The sequence below is a fragment of the Microtus pennsylvanicus genome, chromosome 21 (assembly GCF_037038515.1).
Source record: "Microtus pennsylvanicus isolate mMicPen1 chromosome 21, mMicPen1.hap1, whole genome shotgun sequence".
Taxonomy (NCBI): Eukaryota; Metazoa; Chordata; class Mammalia; order Rodentia; family Cricetidae; genus Microtus; species Microtus pennsylvanicus.
The window spans coordinates 17,469,531-17,486,611 of NC_134599.1; the positions used below are offsets into that span (position 1 = coordinate 17,469,531).

Consider the following 17,081-nt stretch of genomic DNA (forward strand, 5'->3'; position numbering starts at 1 on the left):
TCTTTTTCTTTCTTTCTTTCTTTCTTTCTTTCTTTCTTTCTTTCCTTTTCCTTCCTTCCTTCCTTCCTTCCTTCCTTCCTTCCTTCCTTCCTTCCTTCCTTCCTTCCTTCCTTCCTTTCAGATTTCTGCCTCCTCCCCGCCACCGCCTCCCATTTCCCTCCCCTTCCCCCAATCAAGTCCCCCTCCCTCGTCAGCCTGAAGAGCAATCAGGGTTCCCTGTCCTGTGGAAAGTCCAAGGACCATCCACCTCCATCCAGGTCTAATAAGGTGAGCATCCAAACTGCCTAGGTTCCCACAAAGCCAGTAGTGCAGTAAGATCAAAAATCCATTGCCAGCCGGGCGGTGGTGGTGCACGCCTTTAATCGTGCACTCGGAAGGCAGAAGCAGGCAGATCACTGTGAGTTCGAGGCCAGCCTGGTCTACAAGAGCTAGTTCCAGGACAGGAACCAAAAACTATGGAGAAACCCTGTCTCGAAAATAAAAAAAAAAAACAAAAACCAAACAAACCCATTGCCATTGTTCTTGAGTTCTCAGTAGTCCTCATTGTCCGCTATGTTCAGCGAGTCCGGTTTTATCCCAGGCTTTTTCAGACCCAGGCCAGCTGGCCTTGGTGAGTTCCTGATAGAACATCCCCATTGTCTCAGTGTGTGGGTGCACCCCTCATGGTCCTGAGTTCCTTGCTCATGCTCTCTCTCCTTTTGCTCCTGATTTGGACCTTGAGATTTCAGTCTGGTGCTTCAATGTGGGTCTCTGTCTCCTTTCATCGCCTGATGAAGGTTAATATTCAGGAGGATGCCTGTATGTTTTTCTTTGGGTTCACCTTCTTATTTAGCTTCTCTAGGATCACGAATTATAGGCTCAATGTCCTTTATTTATGACTAGAAACCAAATATGAGTGAGTACATCCCATGTTCCTCTTTTTGGGTCTGGCTTACCTCACTTAGGATAGTGTTTTCTATTTCCATCCATTTGTATGCAAAATTCAAGAAGTCCTTGTTTTTTACTGCTGAGTAGTACTCTAATATGTATATATTCCATACTTTCTTCGTCCATTCTTCCATTGAAGGGCATCTAGGTTGTTTCCAGATTCTGGCTATTACAAACAATGCTCCTATGAACATAGCTGAGCATATACTTTTGTTGTATGATAGGGCCTCTCTTGGGTATATTCCCAAGAGTGGTATTGATGGGTCCAGGGGTAGGTTGATCCCGAATTTCCTGAGAAACTGCCATACTGCTTTCCAAAGTGGTTGCACAAGTTTGCATTCCCACCAGCAATGGATGAATGTACCCCTTTCTCCACAACCTCTCCAGCAAAGGCTATCATTGGTGTTTTTTATTTTAGCCATTCTGACAGGTATAAGATGGTATCTTAAAGTTATCTTGATTTGCATTTCCCTGATCGCTAAGGAAGTTGAGCATGATCTTACGTGTCTTGTGGCTATTTGAACTTCTTCTGTTGAGAATTCTCTGTTCAGCTCAGTGCCCCATTTTATAATTGGGTTGATTAGCCTTTTACGGTCTAGTTTCTTGAGTTCTTTATATATTTTGGAGATCAGACCTTTGTCAGTTGCGGGGTTGGTAAAGATCTTCTCCCAGTCAGTGGGTTGCCTTTTTGTCTTAGTGACAGTGTCCTTTGCTTTGCAGAAGCTTCTCAGTCTCAGGAGGTCCCATTTATTCAATGATGCCCTTAATGTCTGTGCTGCTGGGGTTATACGTAGGAAGTGGTCTCCTGTGCCCATGTGTTGTAGAGTACTTCCCACTTTCTCTTCTATCAGGTTCAGTGTGTTCGGACTGATATTGAGGTCTTTAATTAGTTGGACTTGAGTTTTGTGCATGGTGATAGATATGGATCTATTTTCATTCTTCTACAGATTGACATCCAGTTTTGCCAGCACAATTTGTTGAAGATGCTCTCTTTTTTCCATTGTATACTGTTAGCTCCTTTATCGAAAATCAGGTGTTCATAGGTTTGTGGGTTAAAGTCAGGGTCTTCTATTTGATTCCATTGGTCGACTTCTCTGTTTTTATGCCAGTACCATGCTGTTTTCATTACTGTAGCTCTGTAATAGAGTTTGAAGTCAGGGATGGTAATGCCTCCAGACGATCCTTTATTGTATAAGATTGTTTTGGCTATCCTGGGTTTTTTGTTTTTCCATATAAAGTTGATTATTGTCTTTTCCAGATCTGTGAAGAATTTTGATGAGGATTGCATTGAATCTATAGATTGCTTTTGGTAGAATTGCCATTTTTACTATGTTGATCCTCCCAATCCAAGAGCAAGGGAGGTCCTTCCATTTTCTGGTGTCCTCTTCAACTTCTTTCTTCAAAGACTTAAAGTTCTTGTCAAATAGATATTTCACTTCCTTGGTCAGAGTTACCCCAAGATATTTTATGCTATTTGTGGCTATCATGAAAGGTGATGCTTCTCTGATTTCCCTCTCTGCTTCCTTGTCCTTAGTTTATAGGAAGGCAACTGATTTTTTGGAGTTGATCTTGTATCCTGCCACATTACCAAAGGTGTTTATCAGCTGTAGGAGTTCTTTGGTAGAGTTTTTGGGGTCGCTTATGTATACTATCATATCATCTGCAAATAACGAAAGCTTAACTTCTTCCTTTCCAATACGAATCCCCTTGATCCCCTTATGTTGTCTTATTGCTATTGGTAGAACTTCAAGCACTATATTGAAGAGGTATGGAGAGAGTGGACATCCTTGTCGTGTTCCTGATTTTAGTGGGATGGCTTTGAGTTTTTCTCCATTTAATTTAATGTTAGCTGTCGGCTTGCTGTAAATAGCTTTTATTATATTTAGGTATGACCCTTGTATCCCTAATCTCTCCAAGACCTTTATCATAAAGAGGTGTTGAATTTTGTCGAATGCTTTTTCAGCATCTAATGAAATGATCATATGGTCGCGGCTCTACCTCGTCCAGCAAGGATGACGCGAACACCGGAGCTCTTCTCACTGCAGTTTATTCCAGGACTTTATTCACTTTCTCTCTCTTTTCCCCTCTCTCCTCGGGCAAACCTCTCTCAGCTCTTAAGTAGGCATGGGCTGCCAACCCTGAATTGCCAGGTGGGCATTGCCCATAGGTTCACGCATATGCAGGCAGCCGATAATCATTGCGTGATCATAGCATAGGTCAGGTCTTAGCCATCTCAGGAGTTGATTATACATCTCCATCAGGTGTGACACCACGCAGCTCGCTACAGTAACTGTAGCTTCATAAAAGGAATTTGGCAATGACTCTTCTGTTTCTATATTGTGAAATACATTAAGGAGTATAGGTATTAGCTCTTCTTGGAAGTTCTGGTAGAATTCTGCATTGAAACCATCTGGTCCTGGGCTTTTTTTGGAAGGGAGATTTTTGATAACAGTTTCTAATTCTTCGCGACTAACAGGTCTATTTAGATCGTTCACCTGGTCTTGGTTTAGCTTTGGTATATGGTACTTATCTAAAAAAATGTCCATTTTTTTTTTGCATTTTCCAGTTTTGTGGCATACAGGCTCTTGTAGTAAGATCTAATGATTCTCTGAATTTCCTCTGTGTCTGTGGTTATGTCCCCCTTTTCATTTCTTATTTATTTGCGTGTTCCCTTTCTGTCATTTAATTAGTTTGGATAGGGGTTTGTCGATCTTGTTGATTTTCTCCAAGAACCAACTTTTTGTTTCATTGATTCTTTGAACTGTTTTCTGTGTTTCTATTTTGTTGATTTCAGCCCTCAGTTTGATTATTTTCAGTCTTCTACTCCTCCTAGGTGAGTCTGCTTCTTTTTTTTCTAGAGCTTTCAGGTGTGCTGTTAAGTCCCCAATGTATGCTTTCTCTGTTTTCTTTAAGTGGGCACTTAGTGCTATGAACTTTCTTCTTAGCACTGCTTTCATCGTGTCCCATAGGTTTGAGTATGTTGTCTCTTTATTTTCATTAAATTCAAGGAAGACTTTAATTTCTTTCTTAATTTCTTCCTTGACCCAGGTGTGGTTCAGTAGTTGACTGTTCAGTTTCCATGAGTTTGTTGGCTTTCTGTGGGTAGCATTGTTGTTGCCTTCTAACTTTAATCCATGGTGATCTGATAAGACACAGGTGGACACTGATATTTTTTTGTATCTGTGGAGGTTTCCTTTGTTTCCGAGTATGTGGTCAATTTTCGAGAAGGTTCCATGAGCTGCAGAGAAGAAGGTATATTCTTTCCTATTTGGGTGGAGTGTTCTATAGATGTCTGTTAAGTCCATTTGCTTCATTACCTCCAACAATTCTCCTAATTCTCTATTAGGTTTCTGTCTGATTGACCTGTCCATTGGTGAGAGAGGTGTGTTGAAGTCTCCTACTACTAGTGTGTGTGGTTTGATGTCTGCCTTGAGTTCTAGTAATATTTCTTTTACGTAAGTGGGTGCTTTTATATTAGGGGCGTAGATATTCAGGATTGAGACTTCATCCTGATGAATTGTTCCTGTTATGAGTATAAAGTGTCCATCTCGATCTCTTCTGATTGATTTTAGTTTGAAGTCAGTTTTGTTAGAAATTAGTATGGCCACACCTGCTTTTTTCTTAGGACTGTCTGCTTGAAAATTCTCTTCCCAACCCTTTACTCTGAGTAGATGCCTGTCTATGTGGTTGAGATGTGTTTCTTGCAAATAACAGAATGTTGGATCCTGTTTTCGTATCCAATCTCTTAGTCTGTGCCTTTTTATAGGTGAATTGAGACCATTAATATTAAGTGATATTAATGACCAGTGGTTGTTTACTCCGGTTATTCTTATTGTTTTTGGTAGTAGAGTTTGTGTGTCTTCCTTCTTTGAGTTGTGCTGGTGAAGGGTTGCTAGATGCCTGAGTTATTGTAGGCAGTGTTGGCAATGTTGGATTCCTTGGGTTGTGATTTTCCTTCTATTACTTTCTGTAGGGCTGGATTTGTGGCTACGTATTGTTTAAATTTGTTCTTGTCCTGGAATGTCTTGTTTTCTCCATTGATAGTGAACGATAGCTTGGCTGGGTATAGTAGTTTGGGTTTGCATCCTTGGTCTCTTAGTTCACAGAATAAATTCTATACTTAATCCTGAGACAGCATGTTTTATTTGGTAAACCAGTAGATTTCAAATTATGGGTAACATCCATCATGTCATGAATTCAATAGGCTTGATAAGTGGTTTTATATAAAAAGTGTTTATACACACACACACACACACACAAACACACACACACACTCATAAATGTCATGTACAGCCGCTCCTTGGAATCTATGTAAACACTGGTTTCAGGACCTCAGGAAAGTAATAATCCACAAATAAATCCTCAAGTTCTTTACATAAAATACAGTATATGCACATCCTCTGTATTTCAAGTTGACTCTAGATTACCTAAAACACCTAATACAAGATATTATATATACTTAGTTGCTAAAATTTTTATATGTATATAATACATTGATCATATCTACCCATTGCCCCCTTTCCCCTCCCATTCTCTTGTGATCCCCTCTTGATCCCAACAATCCTCCTTCCTGAACATTTCTGTTCAGTAGTTGGATGCAGGAGTGTAGATGTGGGAGGACCGACTGCATGCAGTGAGGACAGTTACTCAGTTCTGAGACTGAGGCTTCTACGCTCTGTACATACATATGTGTGTGGATCTGGTTATGATGCTTAAAATATGAGGAATGCATGAAAAATACCCATGAGATATGGTTTTCTAGAGCTTTCTCTAAGCTCTTCTGATTACTTTTTGTCCTATTATCAAATTCTTCAATGATTGCAAAAAACTTAAATTACCCATCACTCCCTTAAATCTGGCGTACCATTATTAACTTTCGAGAAAAGCGAAAGGGGCGATACTGGTCGACATGTGCTTCTTTGTTTCTGAGCGCAAGACAGTTTTCTTCTCTAATTTACCAAAAATGTTGCATCTCTAAGTCTCAGTAAGCAATATATATGTATATGTATATGTAAATGTAAATCAGTGCTTGCTTTTTCCTTTTTCTCTGTGGTACTTGGGTTGGACCTAGGGCCTTGCACCTGCCAAACGTAATTGCTTTGCACTGACCTACATCTCAGCCCTCAATGTATGCATTCTGTCACAACAAAATCAGCCGGAGTGCAGACTGGAGTCATTCTGGTGATAAGTTCTGAAGCGACTGGCTGCTCTTGTTCTCATCACACCCTCATTACTGAGCACTTTCAAGCATCTGTAGAAACTATCCCATTTCTCAGAAGAATAACCACCGGAAGAAAAGAAGTGTGAGCTTTCTTATATAGTCTGTTTTTTACATATAGTATAGTTTATGTATATACATTTTCAGCTTTAAATACAGCTATGGGTCTTTAGTTTTCTACAGTTAAATTGGAGATAATTTTACCTGTGATTCAGCAAGATAACCAGCGTCATCTCCTTGCTCGAGTCCAGCCTTCACAACCTAAAAGCCACAAATGTGATTGTTTAGTGCTGGAACAGAATGGCTAATGTAAAATAATGCTGAATAAAATAGCAGTGTGATCAGGCTTCCAAGAGTAGGGCACTCATCCAGCTTTGTGAGGGCAGGAAAGGAACGGAATGCCAGCTGCTCTGGACTGAAGCACCTGTGTCTGAGGCTGCTGCTGAACCGGGGAGGAAAGAGAACCTCAAGCTATTTCTCTAGATTCTTTCTAAAGACAGTGCTCTCTGTTTGCTTCTCTGTGCTTTCCGTGTGTGTGTGCGTGCGTGATCTTATTAGTTACATTAACCTGGAACTCTGTACAACTCAACTTTATATCTGGGGTAAGCGCTGTCCCATGTAACAAAGAAATGACCCCTCTGACCAGGCGGTGGTGGTGCACCCCTTGAATTCCAGCACTAGGGAGGCACAGGTGGATCTCTGTGAGTTTGAGGTCTACAAAGCAACTTCTAGGTCAGCCAGGGCTACACAGAGAAACCCTGTCTAGTAGCTGACTAGTAGCTCATTTTGTCACTCTAATCCTCTTTGACCCTTGACCATGTACAGGACCAATTACATTGTTGATAACCTTCTCAAATCTAACCTCAGTCTGCCCTGCTAGAGACACCCCACTGTTGACTGTTAAAAGTGGGTTCCACTGAATGCTCCTTCACCAGCCTCATGCTGCCCATCCTGCCTGGCCCGACTTTCCCTTCCCCTACGCTGCACTCCCTTTTCAGGCCGGACCCCAGAGTCTCTTCCTCATCTCATGACTGTGCAGTACTGCCTGCTGCTTCATATCTTGTATGGCTATCGGCCTTACCACACATATTTAATTGCCCCAGCCCAGACTGTTAAGATGAAAGCAGATGTGTGTGTCATGTTTCATCTTTTTTTCCTACAGTGCTGGGGACTCAATCTAGAGGCTTCTACAAGCCAGACAAAGGGTCTGTCAGAGATCCAAAGCTAGCCCATGTTCCATGTCTTAGTAGTCTCCTGTCTTCTACTCAAAATGTACTCTCTAATGGATGCATTCACCAATTTTTGTTGGTTTTTTTTTTTTTTGGTTGTTTTGTTTGTTTGAGACAGTCTCTCTATCCTATAATTCTCCATGTAGACCAGGCTGGTTTTGAATTTAGAGATCTGCCTGCCTCTGCCTCTCAGAATGCTAGGATAATGTACCACACTGTTTTTTTGTTTTTGTTTGTTTGTTTTTAAGACAGGGTCTCTATATAGCTCTGCATCTTCCAATTCTGATTACACATTCTTGAATTTCCCAGTCTGGAAAGCTCTAAGTTTTAAAGTTTTTAAAATTAATTTCAAGTATTTTAAATTTAAAGTCCGTTTAATTATCTTCCTTCATCTTTTCATGCTGCCTCTATATAATTAGGTCTTCATAATAAATAGAGAAGTGGAATGTCTTTTTAGAAAATTATCATTAGCTGGGCATAGTGGCGCATACCTTTAATCCCAGAACTTGGGAGGCAGAAGCAGGAGAACTTTTGTGAGTATGAGGCCAGCATGGTGTACAAGGAAAGTTCCAGGACAGCCAGGCCTACGTGGAGAAACTCTGTCTCGAAAATCAAATCAAATCAAAACAAACAAACAAACAAGAATTTCGTACTGACTGGGCAATACGAAAATCCTAGCACTTAGGAGACAGAGGCAGGTTGATCTCTGAGTTTCAGGCCAGTCTGGCCTACACAGAGCTACACAGTGAGATTCCTTCTCAAGAAGTAAAACACAAACAAAAAGTACTGATGTACATTGTTTAGAATCACAACAGAGTACTGCTTCACCAAAGAGGAAGAAACACGGAGAAGGTGGGTACGCAGGGCAGACTCACATCGATTATTTTCAGGGGTGCAGGATAAAGGCCTTTGGTCTGCTTTTTCACCTTTTCTTCAACTGTTTTGTAAATCTGTTGTCTGACAAACGGAATAGTCATGGCATATGACGTCAGCTCTGTAAGGTAAAACATAGTTATTCAGCGACATGAACCAGGGCTCCCTTGTCCATTTGCTCTGCAGACTCCACAGCAATGGAGTATTCTAGCCACATGAAGGAACACAATCTTAATGTCAGCCTCTATAATGCGCTGTCTTAACGGGCTTTAGTTACTTGTTCCGTGTTAAGGTTAAGGCCTGCTCTGGGGACTGCAGCTTTATTATACTATTAAAATCCACTTTTGTATTAATGTTAAAAGTCTTCCAAAATAACAAGCCTTTAAACAATGGCTTTAACAGTAAGTATCAGGTTGAGGATCTGACCATAGGCACAGTGGTGCTCTTTAAGGCTGACTTCATACAGCATAGATAATACATTTACCCCTCTCTCTTTTCTTTTTAGGCAGCGTCTCTCACAGTCCAGCTGGGCTCATTCTGAACCCAGTAAAGCTGGGGAAGGAAGAAGCCCTGCTGTGTGCTGCTAACAAAGACACTTACTATCCATCAGGCCTTTGCTTTGCTTTGCAGAGACCTTCCGATCAGCTAGGCCTTTGGCAAAAGTAATTGCAACCTCTTCTAGGTATTCAATTGTCCTTTCCTCTGAAGATTTTATTCCTGGTCCTGTAAAAACAGAATAAAATAATAACAACAAAATGATTGCAAGGACTGGAATGTAAATCAAGCTTGGGACAGTCTGAAGCAGAGGAGACCTCCCACACAGCCCTCCTTTCACAATGGAGTGCTAAGCTCTGTGGGAACTCTGGACACAAATGTGAACAAGGTGCACCAGTGCGCTCTAAGTAGAAGAAAGGTCTCAAACACTGTCAGTCTGTCTTATGCTTTAACAGGATGTGGTAGGTCTTGTGTGGCCTGTATTCCTAGTGCAGAACTAGAAGAAAATAAAAGACCCGAGTAAACTGTAAACTATTTATAAAGGTTCTGCAGAAACCTGAGGACTAAAGTTCTGGAAAAGGAACAGCCTATCTTTGGCCATGATTGGCCACTTGCTCTCTGGTGTGTCATAAACCTTGGGGCATGGACTAACTGGCTACTCGACTTGGCTCGAGCCAAAGGCTGTTACTAGGGGGAAAATAAGACATCAGAGCTCTGGGGCCACAGAGAACAGATTAGAAGGAAGAGGAATACAAGGCCAGTTTCCCTGATGGGACAGCAGTGAGAGGTTCAAATGGCTGGTTCAGAAAGGTGGTGGGATCTCTGGTCCACAAAGTACTTGTCCACAGAATGGGGCTGCAACAATATGCAGCTGTGTTTATGTCAACTCAACACAAGGGAAAATCATCTGGAGGAGGGAACCTCAAGAAAATGCCTCCATGAGATGTGGCTGTAGGCAAGCCTGTAGGGCATTTAGTGATCGATGAGGGAGGGCCCAGTCCATTGTGGGTGGTGCTGTCTCTAGGCAGGTGGTTTTGGGATCTCTAAGAAAGGAGGCTGAGCAAGCCAGGAAGCAGCACTCCACCATGGCCTCAGCACCAGCTCCGCCTTCAGGTTCCTGCCCTGAGTGAGTTCCTGTCCTCGCTGCTTCCCATGATGACTATGGAACTGTGGGTGAAATAAACCCTTTCCTCCCCAACTTGGATTTGGTCAGTGTATTTCATCACAGTAATTGTGACCCTAACTAAGACAGCAACTAACTTCCCACTTATAGCACCTGCTAGCTTGTGAACCTGTAGGAAGCAGGAATTAGACTATGTGTGCAGCTCAGGGGTACATGGTTAGCATGTGTGAGGCACCCCAAAACAAACAAAAAGTGGCAAAGCTGAGAAATCCAAAGAACAGAATTTATGGGCTATGAAGACAGACCCCATCCACATTCCCTACTGAAAGTCTGCACGACTACACGGGAAGAAGCGGCTGGAGTGTAAAAAGGCGTCTACACTCCCAAAGTACTCGGGAACAAGATCTCAAGAGGAAAAGTTTACTACAAATGTACAACTACTCCTCTAGTAAGACGGCTGTCCTGTCTGACTAGAGACAGACCCAAGTGGAGAAGGGGGAACCAGAACAAAATTTTTAACTTCAAAATGGCCAAGACTCAGAGAATCCAGAAAAGTCAATAGCATCATAATCTGACAGGGTGGCCACGGTCACCAGATGGTACGCAGAATGCTGCTGAGCATGCAGTAACAACAGGTCTACCCAGGGGGCCAGCTTTGGCCAGCACTGTGCAGCACATCCACGAAAGACCACTCCAGAAGCACAAAAAGAACACCAGCACAGGACAGCTGGTGGCCTACACCTTTTAGGAACAAAGGCCATCCTACTAGGTGAAGAACTATGACCAGCTGAGGTTCTCCCTGAGGGTAAGAATGTGACACTGGGAATATGGCATGGGAAACACTGCCTTCCTTATACCACACTTGGAGTGTGGCCAGTGCACCACAGTCCTCGAGGGAGGTACAGATAAGGACAGGTCTCCTGGGATGGCAATGGTCTCACTCATATGTCCTTTCCATCCTAGGTCTCTTGGCCTTAGGACATTAGCTGTACTAGGAGAAAAAGAATCTTAAAGACTTTCCCCTACTTCCATGCCATTTCCTCTGCCAGGCTCCACAAAGTCTGCTTGTTCAAGGCTTCCTCAGCAGTCAGGTGACCCCTCACAACCACGTGTAACTCTGGCTTCATGGGAGCCAATGCCCTCTTCTGGCCCCCAGAGGTACCTGAACACACACGATAGGATACTCATACATAGACAGACAGACAGACAGGCAGACACACACACATACACAAAACCTCAAAAAACAAGGGGCTAGAGTGCTGGCTCAGCAGTTGAGAGCACTCGCTGTTCTTGCAGAGGAACGGGGTTTGAGTCCTAGCACCCACACAGTGGTTTACAATTATAGTCCAGTTGCTCTCTTCTGACCCCTGTGGGTACCAGTCACACATGTGCACAGAAATACACGCAAGCAAAACATTCATAAGAAAATAAGTAAGTCTAAAATAATAAAAAATTAAACAAACAACAAAGAAACCCGAAACAAACCCTAAAACTATCTTAGTCAGAACAAAAAACAAAACAAAATAAAAAATAACAATCCACCAACCCCATATATGGCTTTATGGTTAAGTATGTTAAGTATTTAAGTAAGAAGAAATATCAATTCTATACAAAAATTTCCAGAAAACAAGAGAAAGAGATATTCCACAACTAATTTTATGAGGCCAGCATTACCCCGATACTAACATCATGCAAATACTGTAAGGAAACATAATTAGCCACGACACCATTAACTTTCTTTGCCAGGCAAAAAAATCACTTATAAAATTTTAGGTGATCGGGACTGAAGAGATGGCTCAGAGGTTAAGAGCACTGACTGCTCTTCCAGAGGTCCTGAGTTTAATTCCCAGCAACCACATGGTGGCTCACAACCATCTCTAATGAGATTTGGTGCCCTCTTCTGGCCTGTGGGCATACATGGAAGCAGAATGTTGTATACACAATAAATAAATAAATAAACAAATCTTTAAACAAATTTTTTTAGGTGATCAAGCCAGCAATTTGTAAAAAGGATAATGTGTTATCTTTAAGTGGAGTTTACTTCAGGGGCAAAGGCTAGCTCAATATCACCATTAGTTTGTCTGTGTGTGTGTGTGTTTGTATACATGCATCATGTGCTCACATGCCATGGCTCCCATGTGATAGTCAAAGGATAATTTTGTGGAGTTCGTTCTTTCCTTCAAACTTTATATTGTTTCCAAGGTCAAATTCAGGTCACCAGATTTGTGTGGCAAATGTCTTTACCAGCTAGGCCATCTCTCTCTACCCCTAGAGATTTTTATTATTTTGGTATTTTGGAGATTTTTGTGGATCATGCTACTGGCTTGGTATGTAACACCTTTCTGATTTAAAAAGCACAAAGATATCCTCCTTTGCTCTCTTCTGAAAGTGTTCTGGTTTTGTCTCTTGGACATTGGTCTATGGTTCACTTTAAGTTAGAATTTACATGCAGTGCCTTTTTTCTTTTGCTACCAGTCCCCAAAGTTCTGCACCGTTTGTTAAGAAAATTATTCTAGCCATGTGGATCCTAGAAATTAAACTCAGGTCCCTGGGCATCTCAATAGCTCCTGTTTATTTTCTTGAGGTATGGTCTCACTATGCAGCTCTGGCTTAGAACTTTCTACACTATGTGGCCTAAGGTGGCTGAAACTCATGATTCATTTGTTTCAATCTTTAAATGCTGGATTACAAGCATAAACCACCACACTGAGCCTTAAGTAATAGCTTAATAATGATATTTAAGAAATACCAGGAGATGAATGTACATTTTAGAGGTTTCTACTGCTAGCAGAAATTGCATGAAAGTAGCACATAAGTAGATACCATATATTAACATTCTGAGGTTGGCTCTTTCCTGTGCTTCTTATTATTAAAACACAGGGTGGGGATGTAGCTCAGTGATAGAGTACTGGCCCAGCGTGCAGAAGACCCTGGTTTGATCCCACATGCTCCAAACAAAAATAAAAACAATAAATAAAACAAAGATCCTCCCACCAGGGACTAAGGGAGGCTTACACATGGACAGTAATACAGCTAATTTATAATTAAACACTAATGATTGAACTGATTCCTATGTTCCTGATATCCATATAATCAAAAAATACATAGAAACCAGGGTGGTGGTTAAAATGATTTAGTATTAGCTGGGCAGTGGTGGCGTATGCCTTTAATCCCAGCACTTGGGAGGCAGAGGTAGGCGGATCTCTGTAAGTCTGAGGCCAGCCTGGGCTACAAGAGCTAGTTCTAGGACACACTCCAAAGCTACAGAGAAACCCTGTCTCGAAAAACCAAAAGAAAAAATGATTTAGTATTAGCTCTCAGAAAATGTCACTCCTAAAATACCGTTACTTCTTAAGAGTTTTGAGTTTCATCCTAATTAATATTCAAGTGATCAAATCCTTCAGGAAATAAGCAACTCTATAAGACCCAATTCTGAGTCATTCTAACACTTACCCAGGGGGTCCACCAACTGGTTAACCAGTCCCATTTTCTTTGCTCTGTCTGCACGAATGTTTCTCCCAGTCAGCATCATGTCAAACGCAGCAGGAACACCCACCTAACATGCAAGTGAGAGCCAGGGCACAGGGGGAAAATGAGGGTGGAAGTTAGTTTACAAATCATAAGTGAGCAAACTTTTGAAGAAACGTGGGGCTGGGAGGGGCTCAGTGGGTAAAGATGCTTGCTGTCAAGGCTGACACCCTGAGTTTAATTCCTGGAACTCTCTCGGCAGGAGAGAACTGATTCCTGAAAGATGTCCTCTGACCTCCACGTGTGCACCCTTGCACACGTGTGCATGAACACGCAATATAAACAAATAAACATAATCATTTTTTCTAAAATAAGGAGAAAAGTCAAACCAGTGTTGTTTTGAAGACAGGGTTTCTTTTTTTTTTATTATTTTTTAAAAATATGTATTTATTATGGATACAATATTCTGTTTACATATATGCCTGCAGGCCAGAAGAGGGCACCAGACCTCATTACAGATGGTTGTGAGCCACCATGTGGTTGCTGGGGATCGAACTCGGGTCCTTTAGAAGAGCACGCAATGCTCTTAACCGCTGAGCCATCTCTCCAGCCCAAAGACAGGGTTTCTTTGTGTAGCCCTGGATGTCCTAGAACTAACTCTGTAGACCACAGCTTTATGTTCTTTTATCAGTAAATTAAATTTTATATACTTACACACTTTTAAGTTTTGAGATTATGTCCAGTTGAAGAAAAAAATGCTTTTATAATATATTTTAAATTCAATAGCATAAGGAACTGGAGAGGTGGAGAATTCATTTTATATGAACTAAAATTGTAGACTGTCATTCTCAATTTGTTTTCCATCATTTATACAGTATTTAAAACTAGGGCTGAGATTGTAGCTCAGTGGTAGTCTTTGCTCGGCATGCATAAGACCATGGGTTCAATTTTCAGAAAAATAATGCTGAGAATTAACAATGCAGCTCAACTGATACAGTATTATAGAAAACTGATCTCTAGCCAAGTGTATGGTTTGTTCCATAATCTTGGAAAGCTGAGGCAGGAGAATGGTAGACTCAAGGTGTGTCTGAGTTGTAGAGAAGACTCTGATTCAGAACAAAACAACAACAACAAACAAAACCAAACCAGCTAGGTATGGAGGCTTACACCTTTAATCCTAGTACTCAGGAGGCAGAGGCAAAAGAATCTCTGAGATCTAGGCCAGCCTGGTCTACGTAGTGAAGTCAGGACTACATAAAGAGACCCTGGCTTAAAAAAACAAACAAGCAAGCAACCAAAACAATAACAAAAAAAAGCATAAAAACAAAAATGAAGGAACTCCTAGTAATGTAAGTAAATGAAATTCAACAAAACTTTTTGTGTCAAGACATCTTCTAGACAATTCTTACAAAGAAATGTGTATTATTTATTTTGATAACTAGATTGGTATGTGTTATTTCAGACTCAGGAGGGTGAGGCAGGGGACAGACAAGAGTTTGAGGCCAGTCTAGGCTACAGGATGAAGCTTTTGATCAAAATCAAAACCAACCAAATGAAACAAAACCTTCCTTTCCCCATTTGCACTTGTGTGGGCTTCTAGGCTCAGCTGCTCCACTGTGCCCTTCTCACTGAGAAGAAGTCTACAGTGCTGGGCGCTGCGAGGCTCTGCCCTCTGCTTTGATAGGAAATCCCTCCGCAGCTTCCAGGGATGACTCTCCTTCTCCTTTCCTAGAAATTCAGAAGCTTACTGATCTTTTTTGGTCCTCTGACTATAGCAAGGACATGGTCTAAATCAGAGAATTATGAGAAAGCTGTCTCATACTTATTATGACCTACAACCCATGGCTTTGAAAAACTATTAAGGCGATACCGTGAGAGGAGGAACAAATTAATGTTTTGGAAAAGCAAGGCTTATCACTTTTATCCTTTACTAACAATTCTGTAGAACTGAAAAACTATCAGGAATGAAGAAAAAAAATCTCTCAACAATCCTCTATACTCCTAAATTACTTGGCTTCTGAATTTTACAGTGAGTACTTTGTAGAAGATGGAGTAGATCCAAAGGGTACTTATGTATAGCTCAAGTTCCTGGCGTTGGGTGTTCTTAACTTACCATTTTGGGCAGTCTCTGGGTACCTCCAGCTCCTGGTAAGAGTCCCAGTAACACTTCAGGGACGCCCAATACTGTTTTTTTGTCCTTTGTTGCTACTCTGTATTGGCATGCTAAGGCGAGCTTCAGAGAAATGAAAGAAAAATTAGAAGTTAGAAAATATAACTGTAATGTTTTAGCACCTAGGTTGGCAGGTCTAAATGTTATTTATAAAGCAGGAATGTCCCACAAAATAAACCATGATTTGTTAGGCTGACATCCGGCACTCTACCATTTACCTCTTCTACCATTGTCATGATTTATCAACCCTTTCAGGTCGCTCTTCTCCTTAAAACTCTCCTGAAGGTAACCTTTGATCCCAGCACTCTGGAGGCAGAGGCAGGCCTACACAGTGAGATCCTGTCTCAAAAAAACAAAACAAAAAAGAATCTCTTCTCTTTAATCTTATCATCTTTACTATTCACAAGAAACTCTCTCTCATGAGACTTAAATATATTATTATGCTTTGAAGGTCAACCAGACTTAAGAACACGAACACAGATCCCACTTCTGATCTTTGCCCTGAGTCTGAGCCAGGTATGCAGCCATGAGAAAGACTTCATGGTGCAGTTTAAATCACAGCTGTCAATGGAAACAGCGCTCCTTGGCTCACGTGCTCTGTGTCACTTGCTGCTTGTCATAAATTAAGAGTTAACCCCATGCAGATGTTTGATAGCTAAAATCAAGCCAATCCTACTCGGAAGACTTTCCTGCAGGAGAAACAATAGCCCAAGGGTCACAGCAGCACATCCTACCAGTGAGTGGGACAGCATCTATACAGCTCTGGGATTCATCCATACCTCAAGTCCTCCTCCCAAGCAGGATCCACTGATGGCGGCTACAACGGGCTTCGAGGACTTTTCAAGTTTCTCAAACATTCTCTGTCCTTCCTGTGATATTCGTGTTGCTTCTTGCGGAGTTGTACAAGAGGCTAGCATGCTGTAGCAGCCACATAAAAGAACACAAAAGGAGAGATGAAACTGGATCCTACTTTGTATAACACTTCACCCACTACATGCTTATCTCAGCATACATCAATATTTGGCAATGAGTTCATAAAATGGAACATGTTACACAATTTACTTTGCTTCCTTAACAAACCACTGATCACAAAGCTCTAATATCACCTGGTAAATATTTTGGCTAACAGATCAGACAATTCTAGGGTGATGTTCTGGATCTAGTTAATCTCTATCTGTTTCCCTAGTGACATGTAGCTGGTTTCAAAGGCTTCATTATCTCTACCTACACACAGGAATGACTATTCTTCCACACAGATTCTTATGAATAGAGACTAAGATTTCTTTAGTATATACACCTAGATGAGAGTATGCGGCTGGAACATACTTGTTGCCTCCCACTCCTTGTGTGTGTGTATCTGCGTGTTTGCTCAACTGTGCAGGCACATGTGGAGGCCAACTTCAGGTGGCTTTTTCACTTCTTATTTTTTGAGACAAGGCGATCCATCAAACTCACCATGCCCAGCTTTTATGTGGGTGAATCAAACTCAGGTCATTGGCCTAGCGGCAGGTATTTTACCCACCAGTCTAGCCCTTGTATTTTTCATTTTACTAAGTACTGACAAACTGTGCACCAAAG

General features: G+C 41.5%; 1 protein-coding gene across 1 annotated transcript in view; it reads right to left on the reverse strand.

The window, feature by feature from the left end:
* Window positions 1–17,081, reverse strand: part of Hadha (hydroxyacyl-CoA dehydrogenase trifunctional multienzyme complex subunit alpha) — a 42,644-nt gene that overhangs the window by 15,458 nt on the left and 10,105 nt on the right. Inside the window, exons 5-10 of the mRNA XM_075955082.1 lie at window positions 16,283–16,421; window positions 15,447–15,566; window positions 13,319–13,421; window positions 8,848–8,970; window positions 8,250–8,368; window positions 6,350–6,406 (exon numbers count right to left, since the gene is read on the reverse strand). Of these exons, the coding sequence (XP_075811197.1) occupies window positions 6,350–6,406; window positions 8,250–8,368; window positions 8,848–8,970; window positions 13,319–13,421; window positions 15,447–15,566; window positions 16,283–16,421 (661 nt within the window). The remainder of the gene's footprint in view (window positions 1–6,349; window positions 6,407–8,249; window positions 8,369–8,847; window positions 8,971–13,318; window positions 13,422–15,446; window positions 15,567–16,282; window positions 16,422–17,081) is intronic.